The 23,177-nt window shown below is 44.5% G+C and overlaps 1 protein-coding gene across 1 annotated transcript in view; it reads left to right on the top strand.

The window, feature by feature from the left end:
* Window positions 1–23,177, top strand: part of C1PH16orf86 (chromosome 1p C16orf86 homolog) — a 136,743-nt gene that overhangs the window by 74,079 nt on the left and 39,487 nt on the right. The window contains exon 3 of the mRNA XM_069645588.1: window positions 20,414–20,631. Coding sequence (XP_069501689.1) covers window positions 20,414–20,631 — 218 coding nt within the window. The remainder of the gene's footprint in view (window positions 1–20,413; window positions 20,632–23,177) is intronic.

The following is a 23,177-nucleotide window of genomic DNA, read 5'->3' on the forward strand; positions in this document are numbered from 1 at the left end:
TTAAATAAAAACCTCATTAGACCCCAACAACCCCTCAAACTACAGACCTATCACAACGGTTCCCTTACTGTTAAATATTCTGGACCGTGCAGCCTATCTGCAGATACAGCAACACCTTGAATCCAACAACATGCTAGGACTGAGACAATCAGGATTTAGACCCAGACATGGGACTGAAAAAGCGCTCATCGACTTGAAGACTCAAACCCAAACTCTAAAAGACATGGGAAAACTAGCCTTGCTCCTGCTACTCGACCTATCAGTGCATTTGACTTGGTGAACCATAAAATCTTATGCCAACACCTCTCATCTGCGCGCACTTCTCGGACCAAGCAAATGCTTGGATTGAGTCCTTCCTTAACAACAGATCCATGAGGGTCTTTACACCTTAAGCCTCTGCCTCACCCACTCCAGTTACCTGTGGGGTCCCACAAGGATCTTGTGTGTCCCCTATTCTCTACAATGTGTTCACTAAGCCTCTTTTTGATAAACTCGACTATCTGGGTGTCTCGTATACCAACTATGCAAACGGCACCCAGATACTCATCCCTATTACTGGTGATCACATTGTAGACAGTAAGACCCTCAACGACATCTCCAGTTGTATACAAACCTGAATGGCGAAGCATGGGCTCTGCCTCAATGACGAGAAGACTGAGATGCTTCTCTTAGGGTCATCAGCCAAAGTAAACAAATTAGGTGCCCTATTCTCCTCATTCAATATCGATGGCAACATCATTAAAGTAGCCAACATTGTGAAAACTTTGGGAATCTACATTGACTCCACTCTCACCTTAAAGAGACAAACTAGTGCCCTGGCATCATCAACAGCTCAAACCTGCAAGCTCATTACAGCCTGCCACCCATATCTGACTTCAACTAACTGCATCTCAGTAGCAAGAGCATTAGTCTTATCGAAGCTCGATTATAGCAACGCGCTATACTTGGGCACATCACAACAAAACCTCAACAAAATGCAAGTCATGCAAAATAACGCTATTAGATCAACCGTTAACATTCCCAGGAAGCAACATATTACTGCAACCAGACACACAATAAAATGGCTTAACATCAAGCAAAGAATTGACCTGAAAACACTCTCCCTCACCCATAAGTGCCTTTCCAACCAAGCACCTATTTACCTGTCAAACACTATCTCACGTCATTCCTCTACACGACCCACCAGAACTGCTCAGTCGCATTGTGTTTCCATTCCACACTTCAAGCAACAAGGCACAGGTGGGGTTAGCTTCCCAGTCCTTGCTGCGAAGAAATGGAACACACTTCCTGTATCATTAAGAGAGGAACCATCCTTCCCTTTATTCCGAAAAAAGGTTAAAATCTGGCTCCATGAGTAAGACCTTAACCTAACTACATAATAGTTAGACTAACTAGATGCAATCATTTATGTACATGTTACCTTTCCCCATTTTGCAATGCTGACTAATGTATATTTTGTAAATCTTTGTATGTAACCTTTATGCGTATCATTATTGTATGCCAGATCTGTATTTTTGTCTTTGTAACCTGTACGAACAGCGTCCAGATGCCTCCGGGCTTGGTTGCACTCTGCAAATAAATAGACTAAACTAAACTAAACTAACTTTGCCATATCATCTTCATGGTCTACTTGCAAATACCCAAGCACTTTAGTATCTTGGCACTTTGACACTTTGGTGCTGATTTTAAGCACTCCAAGCATTTTAATGCTTTGCTTCTTTGGCACTTTTGTATCCTGCATTTTTTCACTTTAGTGCTGACTCTGCTTACTCCCCCTGGCAGAGTGTATTATTTACTTGCTCACTTAACAAGTCAGCTTAGCAACTGGCTAAACGGAAGGCACTGGATCAGTTGAGAGGGAATCGGGGGACTAGAAGAAAGAAACCAAAAATGTTTACAACTGATTCTAAGGGACATGCTAAACAAAGCCTACATAAGGGCTCAGAAGAAGGAGGAGGGACCCCATGGATGCACGCTTTGAAACCTGGCAATGGAACAGGCACTTTAGAACACTTTTTACAGAAAGCGATCAGGTTTTAGAGGAGACAATTATGATGGCTGGGAAATTAATGGGTAGGTGAGACATCTTGAATACTATTCCACAAGAACTGGAAGATATTCTGATACGAGTCGAGGGACCCACTGATGCAGTCTGGGAGCAGTGTAATTGTGAAACAAAGAGTAGTGATGGGAATGTTGGGAACCGAAGAACGACAACTGTGGGTGCCAACACCCCCTCCACGACAATTATGACTCACAGCCACTACTTCACCACTGGAGTCTTCCCTTCCTCCCTGAAGCACTCCCTTGTGCACCCTCTTCTTAAGATACCCTCTGCCGACCTGTCCTGCCCGGCTAACTATCGCCCAATCTCCATCACTCCTTTCCTGGGAAAACTCCTGGAAAAGATGGCCATCTCCCAGCTTAATCGTCACACTGAATCTGTTGGTTATCTCCATGACCATCAGTCTGGCTTCAGAGCTGCCAGAAGCACGGAAACTGCTCTCCTGAACATACGTGAAGACCTGCTCTCCAACCTCGATTCCAATACCCTGTGTGTCCTCATCTTACTTGATCTCTCTTCTGCATTTGACGCACTCAACCATGCCAACCGTCTCCGTGATAACCTGGGTATCACCGATCAGGCCCTGGCTTGGCTGACTTCTTTCCTCTTCGAGCGACCCTCCCAGGTCCAACTTGGGTCCTTCCTCTCCTCTATTTCTATCTCTACCTGTGGTGTTCCACAGGGGTCTAACCTCCCTCCCTGGTTGTTCAACCAATACCTGGCACTTCTTGCCCACCGCATTGCCACTCTCTGTCCCAACTTTCAGTGCTATGCGGATGACACTGAACTCATTTTCAGGCTCCCTTCCGCCACCTCTTCTCCTTCTCTCATCTCTGACTGTCTGTCTGCTATCCAGTAGTGGTGTGCCGCCATTGATCTCTGCCTTAATGCCAGGAAGACCGATATTCTCCTAATTGGCACACCTGCTCCCTCCTTTCCTGTCACTCTCTGGCCGGCCTCTCTTGGCCCTTTTCCTGCTCCCATCTGTTTGGCTAAAAACCTCAGGGTCATCTTCGACTCCACACTCTCCTTCTCTCCTCACATCTCTGACGTCTCTAAGAAGTCACACTACCACCTGCACCTCCTCAGAGGTATTCTTCCTTTCCTCTCCTTCCCCCAGAAGCTCACTGTCTCCAGAGCTCTGGCTCTCTCTAGGCTGGACTACTGCAACAACCTCTTTCTAAATCTGCCTGCCTCTACTCTCCGCCCTTTGCAGCTCATCCAAAACAGGACTGCGAGACTTGTCCTTGGCCTCAAGCCCAGGGATCGTATCTCTCCAGGACTGAAATCTCTGCGCTGGCTCCCAGTGGCGGCAAGGATTAAGTTTAAAATCCTCTGCATTGTCCACAAGGCCTTCTGGGGGTTGGGGCCTCAATACCTTCAACTCTCTTTTCCTTATCTTCCTTCTCGAGCTCTTCTCTGATCCGCCTAAACTCCCTCAGGGTCAGTCGCTTCAACAAGCAACGAGTTGGTGGTAGATCTCTTTCTTCGGATGGGGCCTCCCTCTGGAACAGCCTCCCTGCCTCTCTGAAACTTGAGAACTATCTGGGGTCCCGGAAGCACCTCAAGACCTTCCTCTTTGCTTCTGCTTTCTCTCCTCCTCTCCCCTGCTGATCTCCTGGCTGAAACTAAAACTGCACTGGTTACCTGGCTACCCTCTGATCTCTGGCCCGAGTCCCCTCCCCGCCAGTTGCACACCTGCACTGCCCCCCTTGCAACTCTTGCACTCAGGGGCTGTTTCTGTATCCCCACATCCCCCTACCAGCACTTGACACCTGATGTCTGCACTTACCCTTTCCACCAGCTGACCGCACTTTTTATTTATTGTTTTATTTATTTTGCTGTTTATCCTATGTACTGCACTGCCCCCTCCCCCATTCCCCCGCACTTGTCCCCCTCCCCTGCACTTGCATGATCTCAATGTCACCTGGCCTTTTAAGATTGTTGTCTCTGTCTTCCCTCTGTACCCCCTCCCTTGCCTCGCCTTGAAACACTTGTGTATAGGCGTGTTATAAATGCCATATAATATCATATCAGGTCAGAGACAACTAAGAACCTCTCAAGGACTTTATCTCTGAAAGAGACCTACCGCAGTATACCTATGGAAAAAGGCTCAGTATTATGGAGAATCAGATCCTCAACATTCATGAAGCCTTTCTGGGGTTAGAGAATAAATTGGACTTGGCTCTGGGTTGTAAGTGCAAGGGTGGTGGGAATCAAGGACTAACATCTAAGGCTAAATATTTCCAACCCCAAAAACGAAGATGGATTAGTGGTTTTTAAAGATGCATTTACTTCTGAGAGGGGCACTCACGCTCTGGCCTAGCTTCATAAGGGCGGAATCTCCATAATCAAAAAAGGTCAACTGGTTAGTGATAACAACAAAAACAAATGATGGACTCCGGGCCAACACACATACCCTAAACATAGTTGAATTGACCAAATCAGTACCTAATCCCCAGGTGACCAAACCAGTACCTAATCCCCACGTGAACAGGGGTATTGTTTATAGATAAGGGGTACACCGCTAAAACGGCCCATTCAGTAGGTAGAAAGGGCATGAAGATAGGCAAGGGGGAGGCAATCCATCAATGGACTGATGGTGAAGGGTGCAGTGTTACAGGTGGAAGGGATATACCAGTCAGCATGGGCAGCCTAGCTTTCACTGGACCTACCCCTCCAAGCAGTCCCATTCTTTATGATCTTGTCAAATGTCCTGAGATTAGACGCCACAAATTTGGAAGACACCATCTCTTTGATGAAAAAGGTGACTTATATCATCAAAAACATCTGTGGTATGATATTACTAAGGGGAAAGGGTCTACTAAAGGATTATCATGGGTGGGTCCCAGAAAGAAATCATAATAGGGCACTATGTGACCATCACACAGAGATATCCCTCGACAGTGCAAGAGCTTTGGAAAGGCTGTCATCTGCGATTGGCCTCCTAGAAGATAAGCTTTTATCCATTGGGGTTCTTTTACCGTCCATCCTGGGCAGCGGGCAGAAAGAAGATTGGCCCACATCCATCTAGTAATTTTTTTTTTTCGGTCTGTGAAGAAGGACCTGAACAGAGACCTATCGGGCTGGTTAAAGAACTAGCAGTCCCATCCGTCTCAATACCACCCACAGCCATGCATGTCTGGGTGACACTGATGAGGTGGACTGACTAGTGGTTCCTGGCGCCGACGGCCCTGCTGCCCCAGCCATTCTGAAAAACTTGTCTGTAGCGGGGCAGGTGTTGGCATCAGGGACCCGTGAATCCATGGGACCCCATAAAAGGGAAGGTAATTACATCGATAAGGTCACCGTTTTTAATAGCATGGCACATGCACATGCTAATAACCTCAAATTAATGGTGTGGAGCATTGACTTCCTAAAAGATAAACCTTTCAATCTTGGTTGGTGGAATTTTATAAAAGGCTTTGATATATTAATTATCCAGGAAACCTGGTCACTGGAACCAATTCCCATTCAAGGCTTTACATCTTACTCCTATTTATCCAGACTGTTTAATATAAAGGAAAGCCCCTCTTGTGGTTTTACGATTTACTTATCAACTAGTTTAGATCTGGCAGTTACGCAGGTATGTAGATCCAGCTCCAACTTACTGTTCCTATATCTAACGTTCAGGGGTGGAAATAGTCTTGGCCTGGTACATTTTTATAACAACAAAAAAGGAAAGGCCTCTGTGGATTTACTGAATTCCTTGAAAAAGCTAATGATGCTCGATTCAGAATCAAAGCTTTCATCTTGCTCCATAATTATTGGGGTGATTTCAATGTAAGATTAGGAACAGGAGATGACCTGCTTTATGAAAGCGAAGAAGAAGACTCCCTATATCTACCAAGACCAAATTTGGCAGATCCATATTCCTCTGATAAAGCACTTATTCTATGGGGTATTCTGCTAGAAACAGGCTACAGGGCTATAAATGGAAGGACCAACTCCAGTGTCGGGACACTATACCTTTGATAATGGGAGATATAGGAGTATTAATGACTATATTAAAGTCCCCATATACTGGTGGGGTTCTATTTCCTGTTTCGAGGTCTTTGGTAGGCTTGAGAGTGATCATTATCCACTACTGCTCGGATGGTGCTGGGATACTATCTGCACTGGATCAGGCAGGGTCTTTCCTCCACATCTAATACAGAAGGCTGGTAGAGTATTGCACTGGATGAGCTGCAGGAAAGCCAGCCTCTACAATAAGGTGCTTTTTGCAACTGAAAATTAGATACCTGCTTCAGTACAGAAACTAAGCCACACAAGTTAGTAGAGGCTTTCAACTTATTTATTGGAGTCTGTCAGCATATCTTTAACCCCAGCATCTGATAAGACCTCTCAGGGGCCACGTCAGTAATCCTGGTTATAATTGGGATGCAATATCAAGAAGAGGGAATCATGGGCTGTTTTAAAGATCCCATGACCAGGGCCAGACGGGGTGAATATAAAAGGGAACTCTCTAAGATGAGAGCAGAGATAGCTTTGAACAACTGGGATAAACTATGTGATGCCTCCAATAGCAAGCACAGAGGAATATTCTGGCAAATAATGACAAGGAACTCGTCTGCACTGAACATCGGCGAGATGTTCTGGCTATCCACATCTCTGAGAAAGTGTGGATTGAACAGTTTCAAGCACTTTATGCTAGTAAAAGGTGAATCAGTACTTCCGCACAAACTTCTCAACACTCTGCAGATGTGAAATTGAGCCTTATTTCTATTAAGGAAATGCTGCACCTCTGGCCAAGGCAGAGGGACTGTAAATCACTGGGAGTTGATGAACAACATTTTTTATAATCAGTCGGATCTGTGGTTCCGGTACTGGTTCAAGTGTTAAAGGCATGGTCTAGTAAAAATGTGTATTGTCCCTACGGGTCGGCCATGTTCTTTTAAGCCTAAGTGGCTCGATTTTAGAAAACTTTCCTATGGACCTTACCCGAGTTTTCGTTCATTAAACGCACGCGAAAACAGGCACCAGGGAGCCGCTATTTTGTGATAATCCTATCACTTGCCGCATCGCCCTGGCTGACCTGCTTCTGCGGCACTAAATCAAATCCCCCGCCCCTGAGCCTGACATTATGAAAACATTCATATTCCCCGCCTCTCTCTGTGACGTTACTGTGCTGCGTAGGCAAACGCGCCCAGTCGTCTTCTACGCGACTCCACGCAGAACCCGGAAACCAACACAGACCATCTCACAACACAGCGCGCCACAATTCGGAATATGAAACTGTACTTTAAAATCAAACAGCAACACGGTACATTTGGTAAAGTACATTTATTTGACATTAAATGTTTAGAAAATATTCAGCAATTGCCATATGAACTCCAAAAGCAATTTATTTTCTTTTATCTGTATACGCAAATCTGTATAACTTTATATTGAGTCACGTGCTGTTCCTTTATGGCACACAGGGTGTTGGTTTTCGTTAAAAGAAGCACTTTGGAAGCACGGTGAACCGCAAGGCTGTTCCATCAACTAGGCACTAGTCCATCGTAAAGGTTGATATGTTGCTTCTAGCCACTAGTACAGCGTAAGGGCATGTGGGCCCTTGGCGATCGTCCCATAAAATTGTCAGTGTGCTACAGTTGTTCACACAAAGCTGCAGGTGTCTGTTGAAAAAACCATCTGCCGGTGTCTCAAACCGATGACAGTAGCAGAACGGGATCAAATACCTGTTATGAAAACAAAAAAAATATTTTATTTATTACGGCCGATCAGAAACTATTTGCTTGCAAGTATAGTTCAATGGAGTATGTTCGGCTCTAAAATCAATGCGAAAAGTAACGAAATAAATCGAGGCCAACACACAATGAGAAACAGTTTGTCTACATGCGTGTGGAATGATATGATATATGATATGGCATTTGTAACGCGCCTATACACAAGTGTTTCAAGGTGCGACGAGGCAGGGGGGGAACTAGGGCAGACAGACAACGATCCTACTAGGCCAGGTGTCTTTCAGATCGCTCAAGGGGAAGGGGAGAGGGGGTAAAAGTGCTGTACATGGTTAGTAGAATACAAGATAAATAATAGGGCCAGCTGGTGGTAAGTGCAAGGTAAATGCCGGGAGAAGGGGCTGAAGGATACAGAGACAGTCCCGTAGTGCAGGTAGGCAGTGCAGGGAAAAGTGGCTGGGCCAAGGACCGAGATCGGTGATACCTGTGGACCTGCATGCCCATGTGCCCACTACGAACACGTTTTCCTTGCTTTTCTTAGCTCTTCATTCATTCATTTATTCATGCATCCATTCATTAATTCTTCATTCCGGTATAAAAGCGTCTAAAGATTTACTCACATTATATTTGAAATTTCCATTGTGTCTCTGCGTAATGCAGTCTGTAAATCCGACTGTGCTCTTGACATCGATTTTTCGTATACTGAACTAAAATGAAACTCGGTCTAGTTTCTGAATGTTCTGCCTTATCGTCTCTTACGTTATTGCGCACCCCCTTCAAATGAAGTTCTTTCGGCATGGTCCCTGTCTCAAGGTCAAAAAACAGTAGACCCTTATACTTCCAGTGCGACTTGTGGGCCTCTTCTGGGCGCGAGCTGAAAATCAAAGCCACTGTCCTTTGCATTCTTTATTTGCAACATCCCGTAGTAAAGGCATCTGTGAGAACTTGAAGTTTAGAATCCCTCTATGTAGTGCACCACAATGTGCAAATGCGAACTGGCTTCTCTCCCAAATGCCACGGCCCGCTTGGCGCGTTCTAAGGCGCCCAATTTTGTCCCCGTTGTCTGCGAGCTTTGCAGCCCCAAAGAATCATAACTATGGAGACATTTAATTTTTGGCTGAAGGTCAGGGAAAGTATAAAGTACCACAGGAGTTGAGTTAAAAGTGATATTTATTGTTTGTTTGTTTGTTTTATTATTTGCAATACGCAAGCCTCCCCTCTGTTAACAGTGCGCAACAGTGCGCAGCATTTACATTTACATCAGATGAGACATGAGAAAAATATATACATACACATATATGAGGTGAATAGAGAGAATTCAAAGATGACACGCATCTTGTTCGCCACCCATGATGGTGAAGGTAGGGGTTAGGGTTACGGGTACACTGTACAATAACATTAATTTACAAAAAGACAATCGTATTGCAATTATTTAAACCGGGATTTGTACTTCACAACCAGCTGTGCTTCGGGTGGACATGGCACAGTTGCAACGTTCGGTGGCAATGGATCACTGCTCTGCACAGAAACGTCCAAAATTCCATATCTGTGCTTCTCTAACACAGCAACAATAAGGCCTTTCACAAAGTCGAACTGCATTTCATCATAGACTGGTTTGATCACCCATTGCTTACTTCGTTTTGAAAACACCTTACTGTAGCGAGGCAGCCTTACTTTACCCCTAGTCCTAGATTGTTCACGTCCGACATTGCTGTTATGGGCCAAGACCGCTAGTAGAGTGCGATGTTTCATGCCCCGAAAGCTAAAATGCAAGCGCTTTGGCCTGTACTTTAGGCACATATTGTGGAACATCTCCAAATCTCCTGTGTGACAGAATTCTGTCAGTCCTCTCAAATCTCTTGATAGAGTTTTGTCGAAAACAATCTTCTCAATGGCTTTGTGTGTGTCGGTGAAGATGGAATCAACCACTTCTTCTTCCTTGCCTCCTCTGGGGACAAAGGGTCATGTTCACATTGGTGGAAATGTAGGTTTTCTGACCAGCAGTGAACGTTGGTACAGTGGTGCATCAGTGACCGCCATTTTTCAAGTAGTATTTACACTGACCCTTCACAAGTTTTTGAGCTCCACCAAAGATGGTTGGTGATAGACTGGGACCACTGCAAAATACTTTCAAAACCTTTTTTTTTCCTGCAGCCGAGATTTTCTTACTGATTGATTTAGCAAGATGCCATACGTCAAATTGATGATTAATAAGCGGGAACTGTTCTCTCATTGTCTTGGCAATTGAAACGTGTCTGTCCGTGGCCATGAGGTCGATGTGCATTCCCCTTGATTGTAGATATTCCACTGATTTTATAAATCCTAGTTTCTCCATGGCCACTGAGGATGTACATTGTGTTACCTGCATGACCACCGAACTCACAATTTTCTTACTATCCATGTCCTGAAAGTGGTAGGTGCAGTACTTGGCAGAAAATCCAGGGCTGTCGCACTGTCCATCGCCGGCTAGCCTGAAAAGTTTCCCTTCGAATGTACTTGCTAGAGACAATTGTTCAATTTTCCAAGCAGCACTAATGGCCGGAAACAGATAATCACGTTGGTATATGTAGTACAGCGATTTAGAAATGAAATGGAGTCCCACAAACTGAAAGAAAGCCTCTAACTTTCTAAAACTGGAGCCACTAAAAAGTGATGCAGCTGCACACAGATTGCCTGCTGGCATTTTCCCCAGCATTGTTTGTGCAGACCATGAGAACCTATGATTTAATTGACAGGCGGCATTTATTTTGACGTTACTGCCTTTTATTTGATGAGTCACATTAATCAATGGCTTCCCACATTCTTTCCCTCTAACTGAATGCCCACATTTCAGCATACTTATAATATCCATCAAACAACTGTCGAATACAATGTATTTGCTCTCTTTCATTAGACTGTCATCCTACGTCAACGTTGTTTCGGCCTGTGACGTTGCAGAGATTTCAACACATTGGAAAGTAATATCGCTGCTATCAAGTTCTGATGCGTCTATGGATGCTGCGGCTGGTTCATTCTCTGTCATTTCGACATCTGCTACTTCAACATTGATGGGAGAACACAACAATGTCGACATGTTTTTGGGTGGCAATTTTTTGGCGGGTGTAGATTGTGTGAATTGATCTGCAACTACTTCAGAGCTATCTTCAATACATTAAATATCATCTTCTTGTGGTGGTGCGGTCGCACTGTAGCAATGGTCCAATGCAACTTTGCTGTATTCTCCAAACATAGTTAATTCATGTTCTGGCCATTGGACATGAGCATCTCGAGCCTGAACACGCCTCGCCTCAATTAATAGTTCCTCCATAGTGTACATGGTCTGGCAAGCAACATCTCTCATTCGCTTCACTGTCTGTGTATGTATAGTTCTGACACCCACGGATAACTAGAAGAGAGATTGGAAAAGGGATGTTCAGTTTAAACACAAGATAAAGTGTAGTCCAATTGACTGGAAAAAACATAAAATAGTCCCCAGCACAAACATTTTATTAAAGTTATGAACTGTTTGTAACCTTTTTTAGTTTTTTTTTCTTTGCAACTTTTTTGACTCGACCTTCAACATCTGCACGCTGTAGCTCCGATTCGTTTCGGCATGTCCTCCCTTCCTCTTGCGCTGCAACGACTATATTTTCTGTATCCGCATAGAGAGCACGGAATGAGGCTCCATCGTCTCCCTGAAACATAGTACTTTCATTACTATGTATCAAAATATTGTTAGCATAAAACACACGTGAGGACGAACACACAGATACATCTCAATAACCAAACACGATTTAAACATTGTGTGCAACAATCAAACGACAAGTATTAGACCTGTGATGATCTATTTCGATGGAACTGTCAGTATCCATACCTCTGGCTCTGTATGGACTGCCATGAATGGTTGTATTGGAGAGGAGGCATCAGCATCTCCCTGAAACACAGTACTTGCATTAGTATGGTTTTCAATATTGGAAACATAACACACACTTGGGGTCGAACGCACAGGTACATATAAAGAGATAACCACAAATGATGCATTGTCTAAAAGAATCAAGGAAAATCTAAATATGATCACATTTCATCGAGTTATTTCTCCGATTTATTTACATCTGCATCATCTAAATGGGATGTTGTGATTGTAGTGGAAGCTCCGTCATCTCCCTGAAACACAGCACTTGCGTTAATAGGGAAAAAAGTATAGCAAATGGAATCACGTTATATGATCACGCATGATGGAGCTGTCAGTATCCATACCTCGTGCTGCTGAAGAATATCTATGGATGTTGCAAATGTAGTGCGCACTTCCGAAAGCTGTTGCGCCGATTCGTATACGCATGGTCCGGCTTCCACTTCCCCTGGAATTACTTGAATGTCAGGCTCCACATCAAGTGCAGGGGTTGACGCTTCATCAACTGCCTGAAACATAGTACTTGCATTAGTGAGGATTACAATAGTGAAAACATAACACACACCTGGGGTCGACAGCACAAGTACATATCAACGGCTAACCACGAATGAAACATTGTGTAGAACAATCAAACGACAAGAATTCCAGCTCTGATGATGACGCTCGATGGAGCGGTCAGTATCCATACCTCCTGCTGGTGAAGAACATCTAGAAATGTTGTAGATGTGGCGGACGCTTCAGCATCTCCCTGAAAGACAGTACTTGCATTAGTATGGATAACACTAATTATAACTGAAAACAAACACCAGTGGACGATAAATAAGGTGCATATCAATTGGAAAGCACTAACCAAACATTCGGTAAAATAATTACACGATAGAATAAAACTATTACTTGACATGCATAAAACAAGTCTGTAGCGGATTAGCCTAGTAAGATTACCTGATACGCGCTAGAAGTGGTTGATAACTGCGACCACGTCAAGGATGTAGAATGTTCTTGCTTCAGATTCAAGGGATAGTCAAGAAGTTGTAAAGGTAAATTAATGATTGATAATTAAATGCCAATATTAAAAATAGCCATGTAAGGCGACAGAATACTTGAAAAATGCTCAATACAGCACAGTTCCCTGTTCCCATATATATATATTTCATTTGTGGGTTATGAAATCGAAAAAAGAATATATTGATAAATGCCATTATTCAAAAAGCTATACACTCATATCAATATCGAAATTATTACAAGGGATAGAACACCTACAATATCAATTAATCCATTTGGCTACCTACACACTACCGCAAGGACTAAAGCTAAATCCGGACACTTGACTCACCGGTGGCGGAATGTGGACGAATAGAGTGGGAATAGCGTTTTCGAGCAATTTCCGTGTCGTTCGCCGTTTATTCTTCTTTGTTACCCAAGATGTTGTGTACATGTCCAAGGAAAAGTGCCGGCTGCAGATGCGGTATCGATCACCCCCCTTGTCCTGTAAGACTTGTTGGACTCTACTTTCCAGCTCATCCAGTGGATATCCGCAATGTCTGACCCATTGTCTTATTCGATCAACAGTTTTCGGGAATACATGCATTGTAGTGCCTTCAGATTTCGCATGGGTCTTCGAAGGGCAACCGCTAATCGAACAGGCAGGCATTGTTGATAAATCTGAAAAGTAAATATCGACATTATTATACAATCTTCATGAATAAAGATTTGATACAAAAGTAAATGAATCATACATTGATCAATGCAAGGTTTGTTTTGGTCGCAGGAACTATACCAGTTCATTACGTGCGACTTAGTATTTGCATAAGTTGCAGAAATGTATAAATGATGTGACTAAAATCTGAACATGTGACTCGTCCCTTGGATGTTCTGTCTTGCACGAGAAGGAAACATGCTTACATTATAGACTGGACCCCCGAAGGATGCAATTCGATGACAATAGACAAAGATGAAAATAAATAGATCTATTGATAGCATAGCAATGGAAACTCAAGTCAATAGCAATGAGACCAATGAACATAGCACTATTGTGTACTCTACTCGCAAATAGATAGAAATTTAAAAATCTGCGAAATATGACTAGGATACATGGCCTTACCTTGACCAAAAAAATGTTGGATTCAGCAAGCAGAGCAGTATGTTGTAGGAGAATAGGTGGGTGGCCACAGGCAGCACACTGATGGGTTTGCTATAAGCGGTCACAGAAGTTCACGGATAGCACGAAGACGAGCAGATTAGCGTAGATCTCAGTGGTTGCCAAGTAGCACGTTTAGGAGTTGACTTGCAAAGCACAAAGATGTTCTCATGAGACATATCAAGTGGTTTATAAAGTATTAGAAACAGGGGTGTGTTTGTGAATGAATGACGTATGTATGTCGTGGTGTTAGGGGGCGGCCTGCTTCAAGGGGAGGCCTGGCTGGAGACACGGGGTCTGAGGAGGCCATGTGAGCGATGGCCCCTGGGCGTGGGATACCTTTTGAAGTGTACATGCTTTTTGGCACCTTGGCCGTTTGCGCCCGTGACAGCCGCCATGCCAGCGCTCATCCCCGGGTGCGAACCGCCTTTGATAGAGGGGGTGGGATGGATGGACCTGGGGCGTGCAGATAAGGCACAGGAAGACTGCTGAATGGAGACACACTTATGTGGATTGCAGGGGGGCGGCCTGCTTCAAGGGGAGGCCTGGCTGGAGACACGGGGTCTGAGGAGGCCATGTGACCGATGGCCCCTTGGCGTGGGATACCTTTTGAAGTGTACATGTTGTTTGGCACCTTGGCCGTTCACGCCCCAGACAGCCCCACATGCCAGCGCTCATCCACGGGTGCGAACTGACTTTGATAGTATATCGTTGCTTATCAATAACAAATGCCACATACCGGAGATTCTTGTGAGCACAGACCCACACTTCAACCGGTGTATTATAGTGGTCAAGACCCTTAACCTAAGGCCTGTATAATCCAATGGTAATTGTTAGTATAGATATATGTGTGACTTTTATAGACACATAACCTACTGAAAGACTTTGAACAAGTGTTATTTAGTGCATGCATTATCGAGAATATGTTATGTTAGCTTAGATAGATAGTGACCACCCTGCTTCACAACGACCAGACCTTCACCCATTCGGAGCACAGATGTCTGACGTCCATCCTTGAATGGAGACACACTTGATTCATTTAAAAAATCGAAACAACCGTTGTTAAAATCTATGTGGTGTTTTATTTTGTATCTTATTTTCATGACACAAAAATACAAGACTTTAAAGATTATACAGGTCATGCTGCAGCACAGCGAGAGAAAATCCCCTGTACTGACCGCTGTCACTCGGGAACGTTTCTCTTATGGCACGAACGGCACAGGCGGGTATCACTCTTCAAACGCGGAGTCCAAGCCTCCCGTGGAGCCACCATGTAAAGGAACGATAGGCCACCAGCCTGTACCACCTGTGAAAAGGAATGAAACAAACTGTTTTTAAATGACCAAGATAAGTTTAATAAACGTTTGTTGTCAATGACAATTCTTGTAACTAATGGCATTCTGCACGGACAAATGCTATCTAGACAATGCACACTATTGAACGACTTTCATGCGTTAATTGATATGAATATATAATTTTGGATATAGTAGAAGAACATGAAATAGGAGTGGCATGACAAGCAGAGTATACTTACTCGTTACTCGGATTACAAGGACGAACAGTTGCGCGAAGTTCGTGCATAAGCACCATCATTATTCTCAACACGGCCCATGTGAGGCAGGCTGCCCTGAAGTCTGGCAGCTCGGTGATGCATTGCGGTCGTGGCTCGCCTGCCGAAATGTAGGCCAGGCATCCCGAGTTTTCTCGGCAGCAGCAGTTCTCGTCCTCGGTTGGCATTAGCTCGCACCGATTGCATGTGCACCAGGTGGAGACGCCGTCCATGCGACTAGGCCCAGGCTCTTCATTTGTTGAATCGTCCTCCCAACTGCCGTCCGAATCCCCATCGTTTTCGAATGCTTCCCTTTCCAGTAGTTCCTCCTCGGTATACTCAGGCTCGTACATGTAGGGCATTATTGTAGCCATTGTGTGGTAAACTAAGTAAAATAATTTACAGAGATGGTACAGGTGTTCACACGGGCGAAAAGCGGAGAAGGTAGATGACCAGAGCACAGAAACGAGTCACAGAATACTCAAAGTAACACAGAGAGAGGAATGGAATCGAAAATCTGCTGCTGTGTGTTGGCAAACGGTCTGTTTATACTTATTGAGGAAAGAGGCGTCCTGCCATTTCCATGGCGACACGTCATTAGCTGAGGCGCAGCGATTGTTGACACGAGAAGTGCTTTGGCGTTGGGAAATGGGCTCTGCTGATGACAGGCTCAGGGGCGGGGGATTTGATTTAGTGCCGCAGAAGCAGGTCAGCCAGGGCGATGCGGCAAGTGATAGGATTATCACAAAATGGCGGCTCCCTGGTGCCTGTCTTCGCGTGCATTTAATGGACGAAAACTCGGGTAAGGTCCATAGGAAAGTTTTCTAAAATCGAGCCACTTAGGCTTAAAAAAACATGGCCGACCCGTAGGGACAATAAACATTTTTACTAGACCATGCCTTTAAACACAATGATCTTGTGCGATCACATTCACATTCTGAGTAGCTGGAAAACAGATATAAAAGTTTCAATCTATGAAAAAGGGGACTGTTCTAACCCCACATCGTACCGCACAGTGACCCGATTGGATGGCACCTCCAAACCATTTGCATAGATCCTGTTGAAGATCGGAAGAGTGGGTACAAGAGAATGATGTATTATCGGACACCGAGCTTGCCTTTAGGGTGGGCACTGGTACTATTTACCTAGGTTTGAACTTGTATCTCTTGCTGGCTAAGCATGTGAAGATTCTGGGAACCCCTGTCCACTTGGCATTTTGCCACATGGACAGAGACCTCCTTTGGGGGTCTTGAGTGATATAGGTGTCCCAGAGCAACTACACTCCATGCTGGAGTCTCTGCATGATAACTAACATCTTAGTTTGCTATGGGTTAGGGTTAGTGTGCGAGCTAACTGAGTGCAGTAACGTTACAAAGGGGATCTGGCAAGGGTGCGGGTTGGCCCCACTTCTTTTTAACTTGTATGTCAACTCTCTTTCCAACAGTCTGGTTGCTGTTGGTGCAGCGTACTTAGGTGTGGGAGTAGGAGGATCCTGCTGTTGAGCTATGCTGATGACTCAGTGATTTTGGCATAAACACTCAGATCAACCCAACTACTAGTTGATGAATATAAACGTAATATGTAAGTTAGGGGACTACAGGTAAATCGTTAAAAAAAAATTAGTTGTGTGTGGCGACCTCAAAGATGTATTTTTTCCCTGTTACAATCTACGACCACAGACTAGAAGTCTGTTCCAACTTTGACTATCTTGGTTTGAAATTTAATTCCAGGATAACCTGGGGCAACCATATTAAAAAATCCTCATCCCAAATCAGGCAGGTATTGGGGGGCATCCCTCTCTCTCTCTTCCCTGCAGGTGAAGCTGACTTCAGCACTGCCACCTACCTTCTCGGTCATTCGGCCCATGAAGCGTGTGTCAGTTGAAGCTTTTGCTGCTACTTTCTCTCCTCCTCCAGCACCTTTGGCTGACTCACACCCAGCTGTCTCTAACCATCATCTCTCTATCTCTAACACTCTGGATGTCCGTGCCCCTGTCATGAGGATCCGCTTGAAGCCCAAATCCAAGTGCAATTCTTGGTACAATTCCACCTCGCCGCCCTTAAACGCAAGTGCTCTCTGGGCAAATGAGGAGGCAAACCTGACAAAGGTCATAATTTCCAATTTAATCTTGCTCTCAAGTGGTCATGAAGTGGATTGTCTTGCTTATGTTTGACTAAATCTCAGCAAACTGGGACTCAAGATATGCTTTGAAAATACAGCTTTGTTACATCAGGTCCCAAAGCACATTCTGAAATACAAGAATATGCAGCACTTTGTCAACGTCAGAGAGGATGCAATGATGCATAAACATCAAGTTAGATTATACCTTCCTCTTGCACCAATTGAGGGGGCTGCTGGGTATCTGTCAGTGGTTTCAGATGCGCACCACAGGTTCTTCCTTTCTAGGGCCCTGCTAAATGTATTATCTTTGAGGGCTGTGAAGGCTTGATGGAATCATGAGCCAATGTCCAGAGAGGCCACCTCATGTTTATGTGGGGAAAGGGAGCAAATGTATAGCTCGTACTGCATTGCATGGGACGAATGTACAGAGTTGTATATACCAACTGAATTGATGCAATGTGTACTTTCTTATATGTTTATTTCTATATGTTTTATGGATCCTTGATCTGAAATAAACAGTAAAAACAACAAGAAGCAAGTACAAATCTATTATGATGTTGTTCAAACTGTGCAGATCAGTGCGTAGGTTGAGGCTTTGACGATCTTGTTTTCTGGTTAGGGCAATCAGACTCAGCCATTCAGTGGTTTCCATAGATTCAACGATGTTGTTGTGAAGAAGGCCGCCTAGCAGCAACTTGGGATCCTGTCTAGCCTTAAGAGGTAAAGGGCACACTCTATATTTGACTGCTATGGCTCCTTTACATAGTGCAATCTTGTATGCATACTGGTTGTTGGCTCCAGCACATGTGCAAGATATGATGCCATGTTTTTGAAGTGGTTCCTCACAGGAAACATGTTGAACAGTGAGTACTTGTTCTTCAGAGCTGGTATTGAAGCACATTCCTAGTAATACGAAGCCACGCCCTTTCTTAGAAACTTGGACTTTACCAACAGCTAAGCAGCCTTTGAAGAGGAGTTGAGTCTATTTTGTATCCTTCATAATCGCCTGGATTGATGTATGTGTTAAGTAGATGTTTTGTATGGTACAGGAATAATGAAAAGAAAACGTTGTGGAGAATGATTGTGTAGTTTGACCCAGAGTCTGCTGGCATTTTGGTGACAACCTTGTCGAAACTGATGTCGAAATAGGCTTTTCGTCATCCATTTGTGTTGCCGTCGTCAGTGACAGACATGGCTATAACTGCCATCTGGTCAAAACCTTTATCAAAATGAATGCCTCTTAGTACTACAGCTGTGGAGTGGTGATGTTTGGAATTGCGGATTGAAGCAAAGTGCCTGATCATGGTGCATTACCTGCATTCTTACCCCATGGCACGACCGGTTTTGTGAGTGGCTAGGTTGGAGCGACTGCCACACCTGTTTCTGATAGCTGCATAGGTGTGATGCTGGAAATGCCTTATGGAGGGATACGGCCTCATAGTCCTTGGCCTACCACCTCTCTGTGTGTGTTTTCTCTATTTTCTCTGCCACTGAGGCACAGCCTAGACATCTGGCAGTGCAGCTCTTCATGTTTTCCTTTTGGTGAACAACACCCATGAGATACCCTTATGGCACCCATGGGTGGGGGTACACCCTTATACCCCTTATGTGTGTTGCCCACAGAGCAGGGTATGGGCTGTTGGCAGCTACATGCTGACTTGGCAGTGGTGCTGAGTATCCTCCATTTTTGGGACACCCAGGCTCTGCCATAGGAATCAATGGATTCTGGATAGACGGCGCAATGGCCACTGTGGCCTTTTGGTTCCTATTCTCTTTTACTTTGTTTCCCAACGTCCTGGGAAGCCCTGGCTCTGCCCCTTCCTTCTGAGTGGCTGTTGGGTGGAAATGCCATATATGGCTCTGGGGCTGCCTCCTGTCAGACTGATCCGACGGGTAGCTGACTGGCCGCATTGTGGTAAAGAAATTGGTCCTGAAGAAGATGACCCCAATAGAAATGTCATCGAAACCAGTCGACCAGTACTTTCTCAGATATCTGAGTTAGAGATACAGGCCTGGAAATAACATTAGCGAATGACCAGTGTCATGACACGTGATTGGTTATGTTTTTATGTGTCTTTTTATTATTCTTTGTAGAAATGCAATAACGCTTATAGTTTTATTGTGAGAAATACCTTGGTAAAGCAAATAAATTAGCCAACATATAAAGATAAAATTATACATTCACAAGAGAGTGTCTTCTTACACTCGTTTTTTAAGAGAACATTTCCTTATGTTAGGTAGAACACACTTTGCAGCCGGTGAATAAAACATGGCAGTGCACCATTTATTGAATACTCCCACGTGAACTGTTCTACCACTAGTTTTAGCAAACTTTTAGTGAAAATGCATTTTTCATTGTAGCAATATGGATAGTTTACCCTTCTTTCTATCCTGTTAGATAGGCGGTACGCCATCAAAACCTAGGGCTAGTACACCTTAGAGGGATAGGGTGTGCTTCCGGCTAGGGTTAGCATTAGGGAACACATTGCTAGTTTTGTAAAACAGCTTAAGAATCAACGACCTGTACCTGTCCTTGTTTATGTGTGATTCCTTAATGCATATGTAACAGAAAGGTCTGTATACCCGTATGAGGTGTATTTATTTTAAAACGAATCTCCCTGAGTGGTATGTGAGGATGATACACAGACATGAGTGGAACTGAAGTAGTACACCAGCACTTGACAATAGTTTTCTGCAGAATTAAAATTATTTGGATTTGGCTTCTCAATCACAGAGGCTAAAAGTAATGTATTGTGAATGAGTTACATGGGGCATACTGAGGAACCCAAGCATATAACTAACTGACCTAAAAGAAAAGGTCCTCAGCCCAAAACTGGCTAGCGTGATCTTCTGCCGTTGAGTGTGCTCTATTTGAACACTGCTGATTATATTTGCTCCCCACTACGCCTCTTTTCACTCACTCACTCATGCCTGTGAACGGTGCGGTCTCTTCTACTTCTCCAATCAGGGTTGATGCTGAGGTGCATGTGTTCCAACACTTGGAATTCAAGAGGAAGGCAATGGCGAAGACGGAGGAGAGCGAAATCTTGAAAGTGGAGGATTCCGGCAACAGCACAAAGCAGCCCAAAAAGCCAAAGAAGCGAAAGAAGGAGAGTGTGGCCGAAATCCTGCCACCGCCGGTCACTATTACACCATTTCAGCCACCGGAACAGCAGGGCTTGGAAAGTGAGTACAGAGCTTCTCATTGATGGGAAATTACCAACATGGGGAGCTAGGCTTACAACACATTGTATGATTGGCATCCGTAGCAGAACAAGAGCCCTCTCTTTGGAGAGACTAAAATGGTGATACTGTGAATGCCGAGATATGAGAGGGAGAGGGAGAGGGAGAGGGAGAGATATTCCCCCAATAAGTGATAGGGGAGTTCTGCCTCCTTTTAATTCAGCCAGTGACCTCTCTGTGGAGGCATGCAGCATGGGTATCTGTCATTTGACTGGATTTGATGCTGGCTTTCAAGGACCAAGGTCCAAACTCATTCTTTTCTTTTTTAACAAGTAAAATCCAAAGTACAAAAAAGGTAGCTGGCGCCCCTCCCTAGAAAGAACATGGCATGATAACCTGTTCTGTTTTTTTTTCCCACTTTGAGAGTCCGCAGCCATCACTTTTTGCTCACTATACTTTTCACAATGAAGAAAACATCCATTTGCAAATCAGTCTTTGTCCCGCCCACAAGGGCAGTCCAGCACTGAAATGCCAGGCAAACCTGATTTGAACAAGAGTACCAACAACAACCCCAGACACATGTTTCAGCCTTGTTGGGCCTCATCAGTGAGGTGGAGCTGTGACTCGCTGAGCAAAGTGAGCAAGGGGTCCACGTCTTGGTCCCCTCAGGTAACTTAGGGTGACCAACACCAAGTTCCTTGCAAACATACAAAAAAGGTAGGATGTTCCCCTCTCTAGAAAGAACATGGCATGATAACCTGTTCTGTGTTTTTTCCCCCCACTTTGAGAGTCCGTAGGCCATGGCTTTTTGCTCACTGTACTTTTCACAAAGGAGGAATATCTATTTGCATATCAGTCTTTGTCCTGCCCACAAGGGCAGTCCAGCATTCAGGAGGAATGTCCCAAGGCCTGTGTACAAGCCCCAGGAGCACCACTCTGACCTACTGTACTTGTCATCGACATACGAAATATCCGACACAGTGCACCCCATTTTTCCGATATTAGGCCTGTTGTCTTGGCGAGTGACCTTTGGGCGATAAGGGCGCTAATTCACTTTCACTTTTTCCACGGTGTAACACTGCCCACAAGCAAGGTTTGGCCGAGCCACCCGCATGGGGATGTATAGGTTTTTTTTAAAGCTAATCTATGCTTCTCGGGGCTTCCTGGATACAGCATTGGATTGCCGTTGTTAAGGACATGGGCCTCTGAATGAGGAACAGTGATGAGAGTTGGGTTTGAATACCCCTTCGCAGAGTTTTTTGCCGAATGATTTCAGCAGAAAAAATAAATAGAATTTTTATTTTTTTATATTTGGGGGGGTTCCCCACCAATCTGACCTTTCCCTATTATCTAGTTACTATTCCCCACACTCCTCTACCCCTAACAGACCCTTAACTCCGCCCCTAACCCCCATATTTTTCATTGAGGTTTTTCGGCCAAACATTTTCAGCAAAACACTCAGCGACAAAACGCCTGGTGATCTAACATTGTTGTACCCCTTCCACCATTGCTTTTATGAATTGGCCTTGTGCTTTTTAATTTAATTTCGTTGTTTTTGTTTACCCACTGACAAATGGAAAGAAACAGAGATACAGTTGTGGGCTTGAAGCTTCTGTATGATTGGAGCAGGAGCCCTTTGCAGGTTCCTCTCAACAAACCGTTTTAGAGGCACATGTGAAGTTTGAGAATGTAGTACCGCTCACGTGTTCGGGAGCAGCAATTACCCTTGCAACAATGTAGGGCCAAGACAGGGGCCCTGTGAAGTAATGCTGGAGATACACAGGTTCGGAGCCCCTTGACATAAAAGGCTGCTTTTTGGTTCTGGGTCCAGCAGCAGTCATACTGAAGTGTTTATATATCATGCAGCTTTATTCTTTTTGTTTGCCGATTTGGGCTGCCTTTTTCATATTTTGTTGGGAGCACCAGCATAAATTGTTCAATGGTTGCCCAAGTTGGCCAAGTCATACTGGTCTTCCAGATGCTCACTTGTTGTATGCAATACTTTTCCCTAGTCCAAGAACTGTAGGTAGGACCGCCATGGTTCAGAGCCATAGACCGCTCTCTCCAACTGCCCGCCCGCTGGCAGGCACCAAGTCCTGTGTGATAGGTTACTTTGTGTGTCGCCTACTGATACAGACTTGGGGCACTCAACTGATAATGCATCTTATACCTTATTCACAAAGCCGAAAACTGGAGATGCTTGGAGCCTTTTTGAGATGTTCGTGTGCAAATGCGATTCACAATCATTTTCTCAGGAGCATCTCAGAAATGTTCAAGGCAGCTCACATATGCTCCACTATTTGTTGAGAACTTTGTTGAGGGGAGCAAAAGAGTAGAGGGGAAGACCAAGGAGTAAGCTTGTCCAGCAGTTCAGTCCAGTTGGCACTAGGGTTGAAATAAGTGGTTTAGTAGCGTGCATGTGAAGTGCTGTTTTTTTTCTGATGTTTAGGAGGCTGAGGCTGACTATAGAGGCAGTGATGTACTGGAATAGTTACATGTCTGTATCAAAGCAGGCGTCAAGGATGTGAGCCATGGGAAAAAAGTGAGGC

The sequence above is a fragment of the Ambystoma mexicanum genome, chromosome 1p (assembly GCF_040938575.1).
Source record: "Ambystoma mexicanum isolate Mex_15411 chromosome 1p, UKY_AmexF1_1, whole genome shotgun sequence".
Lineage (NCBI taxonomy): Eukaryota > Metazoa > Chordata > Amphibia > Caudata > Ambystomatidae > Ambystoma > Ambystoma mexicanum.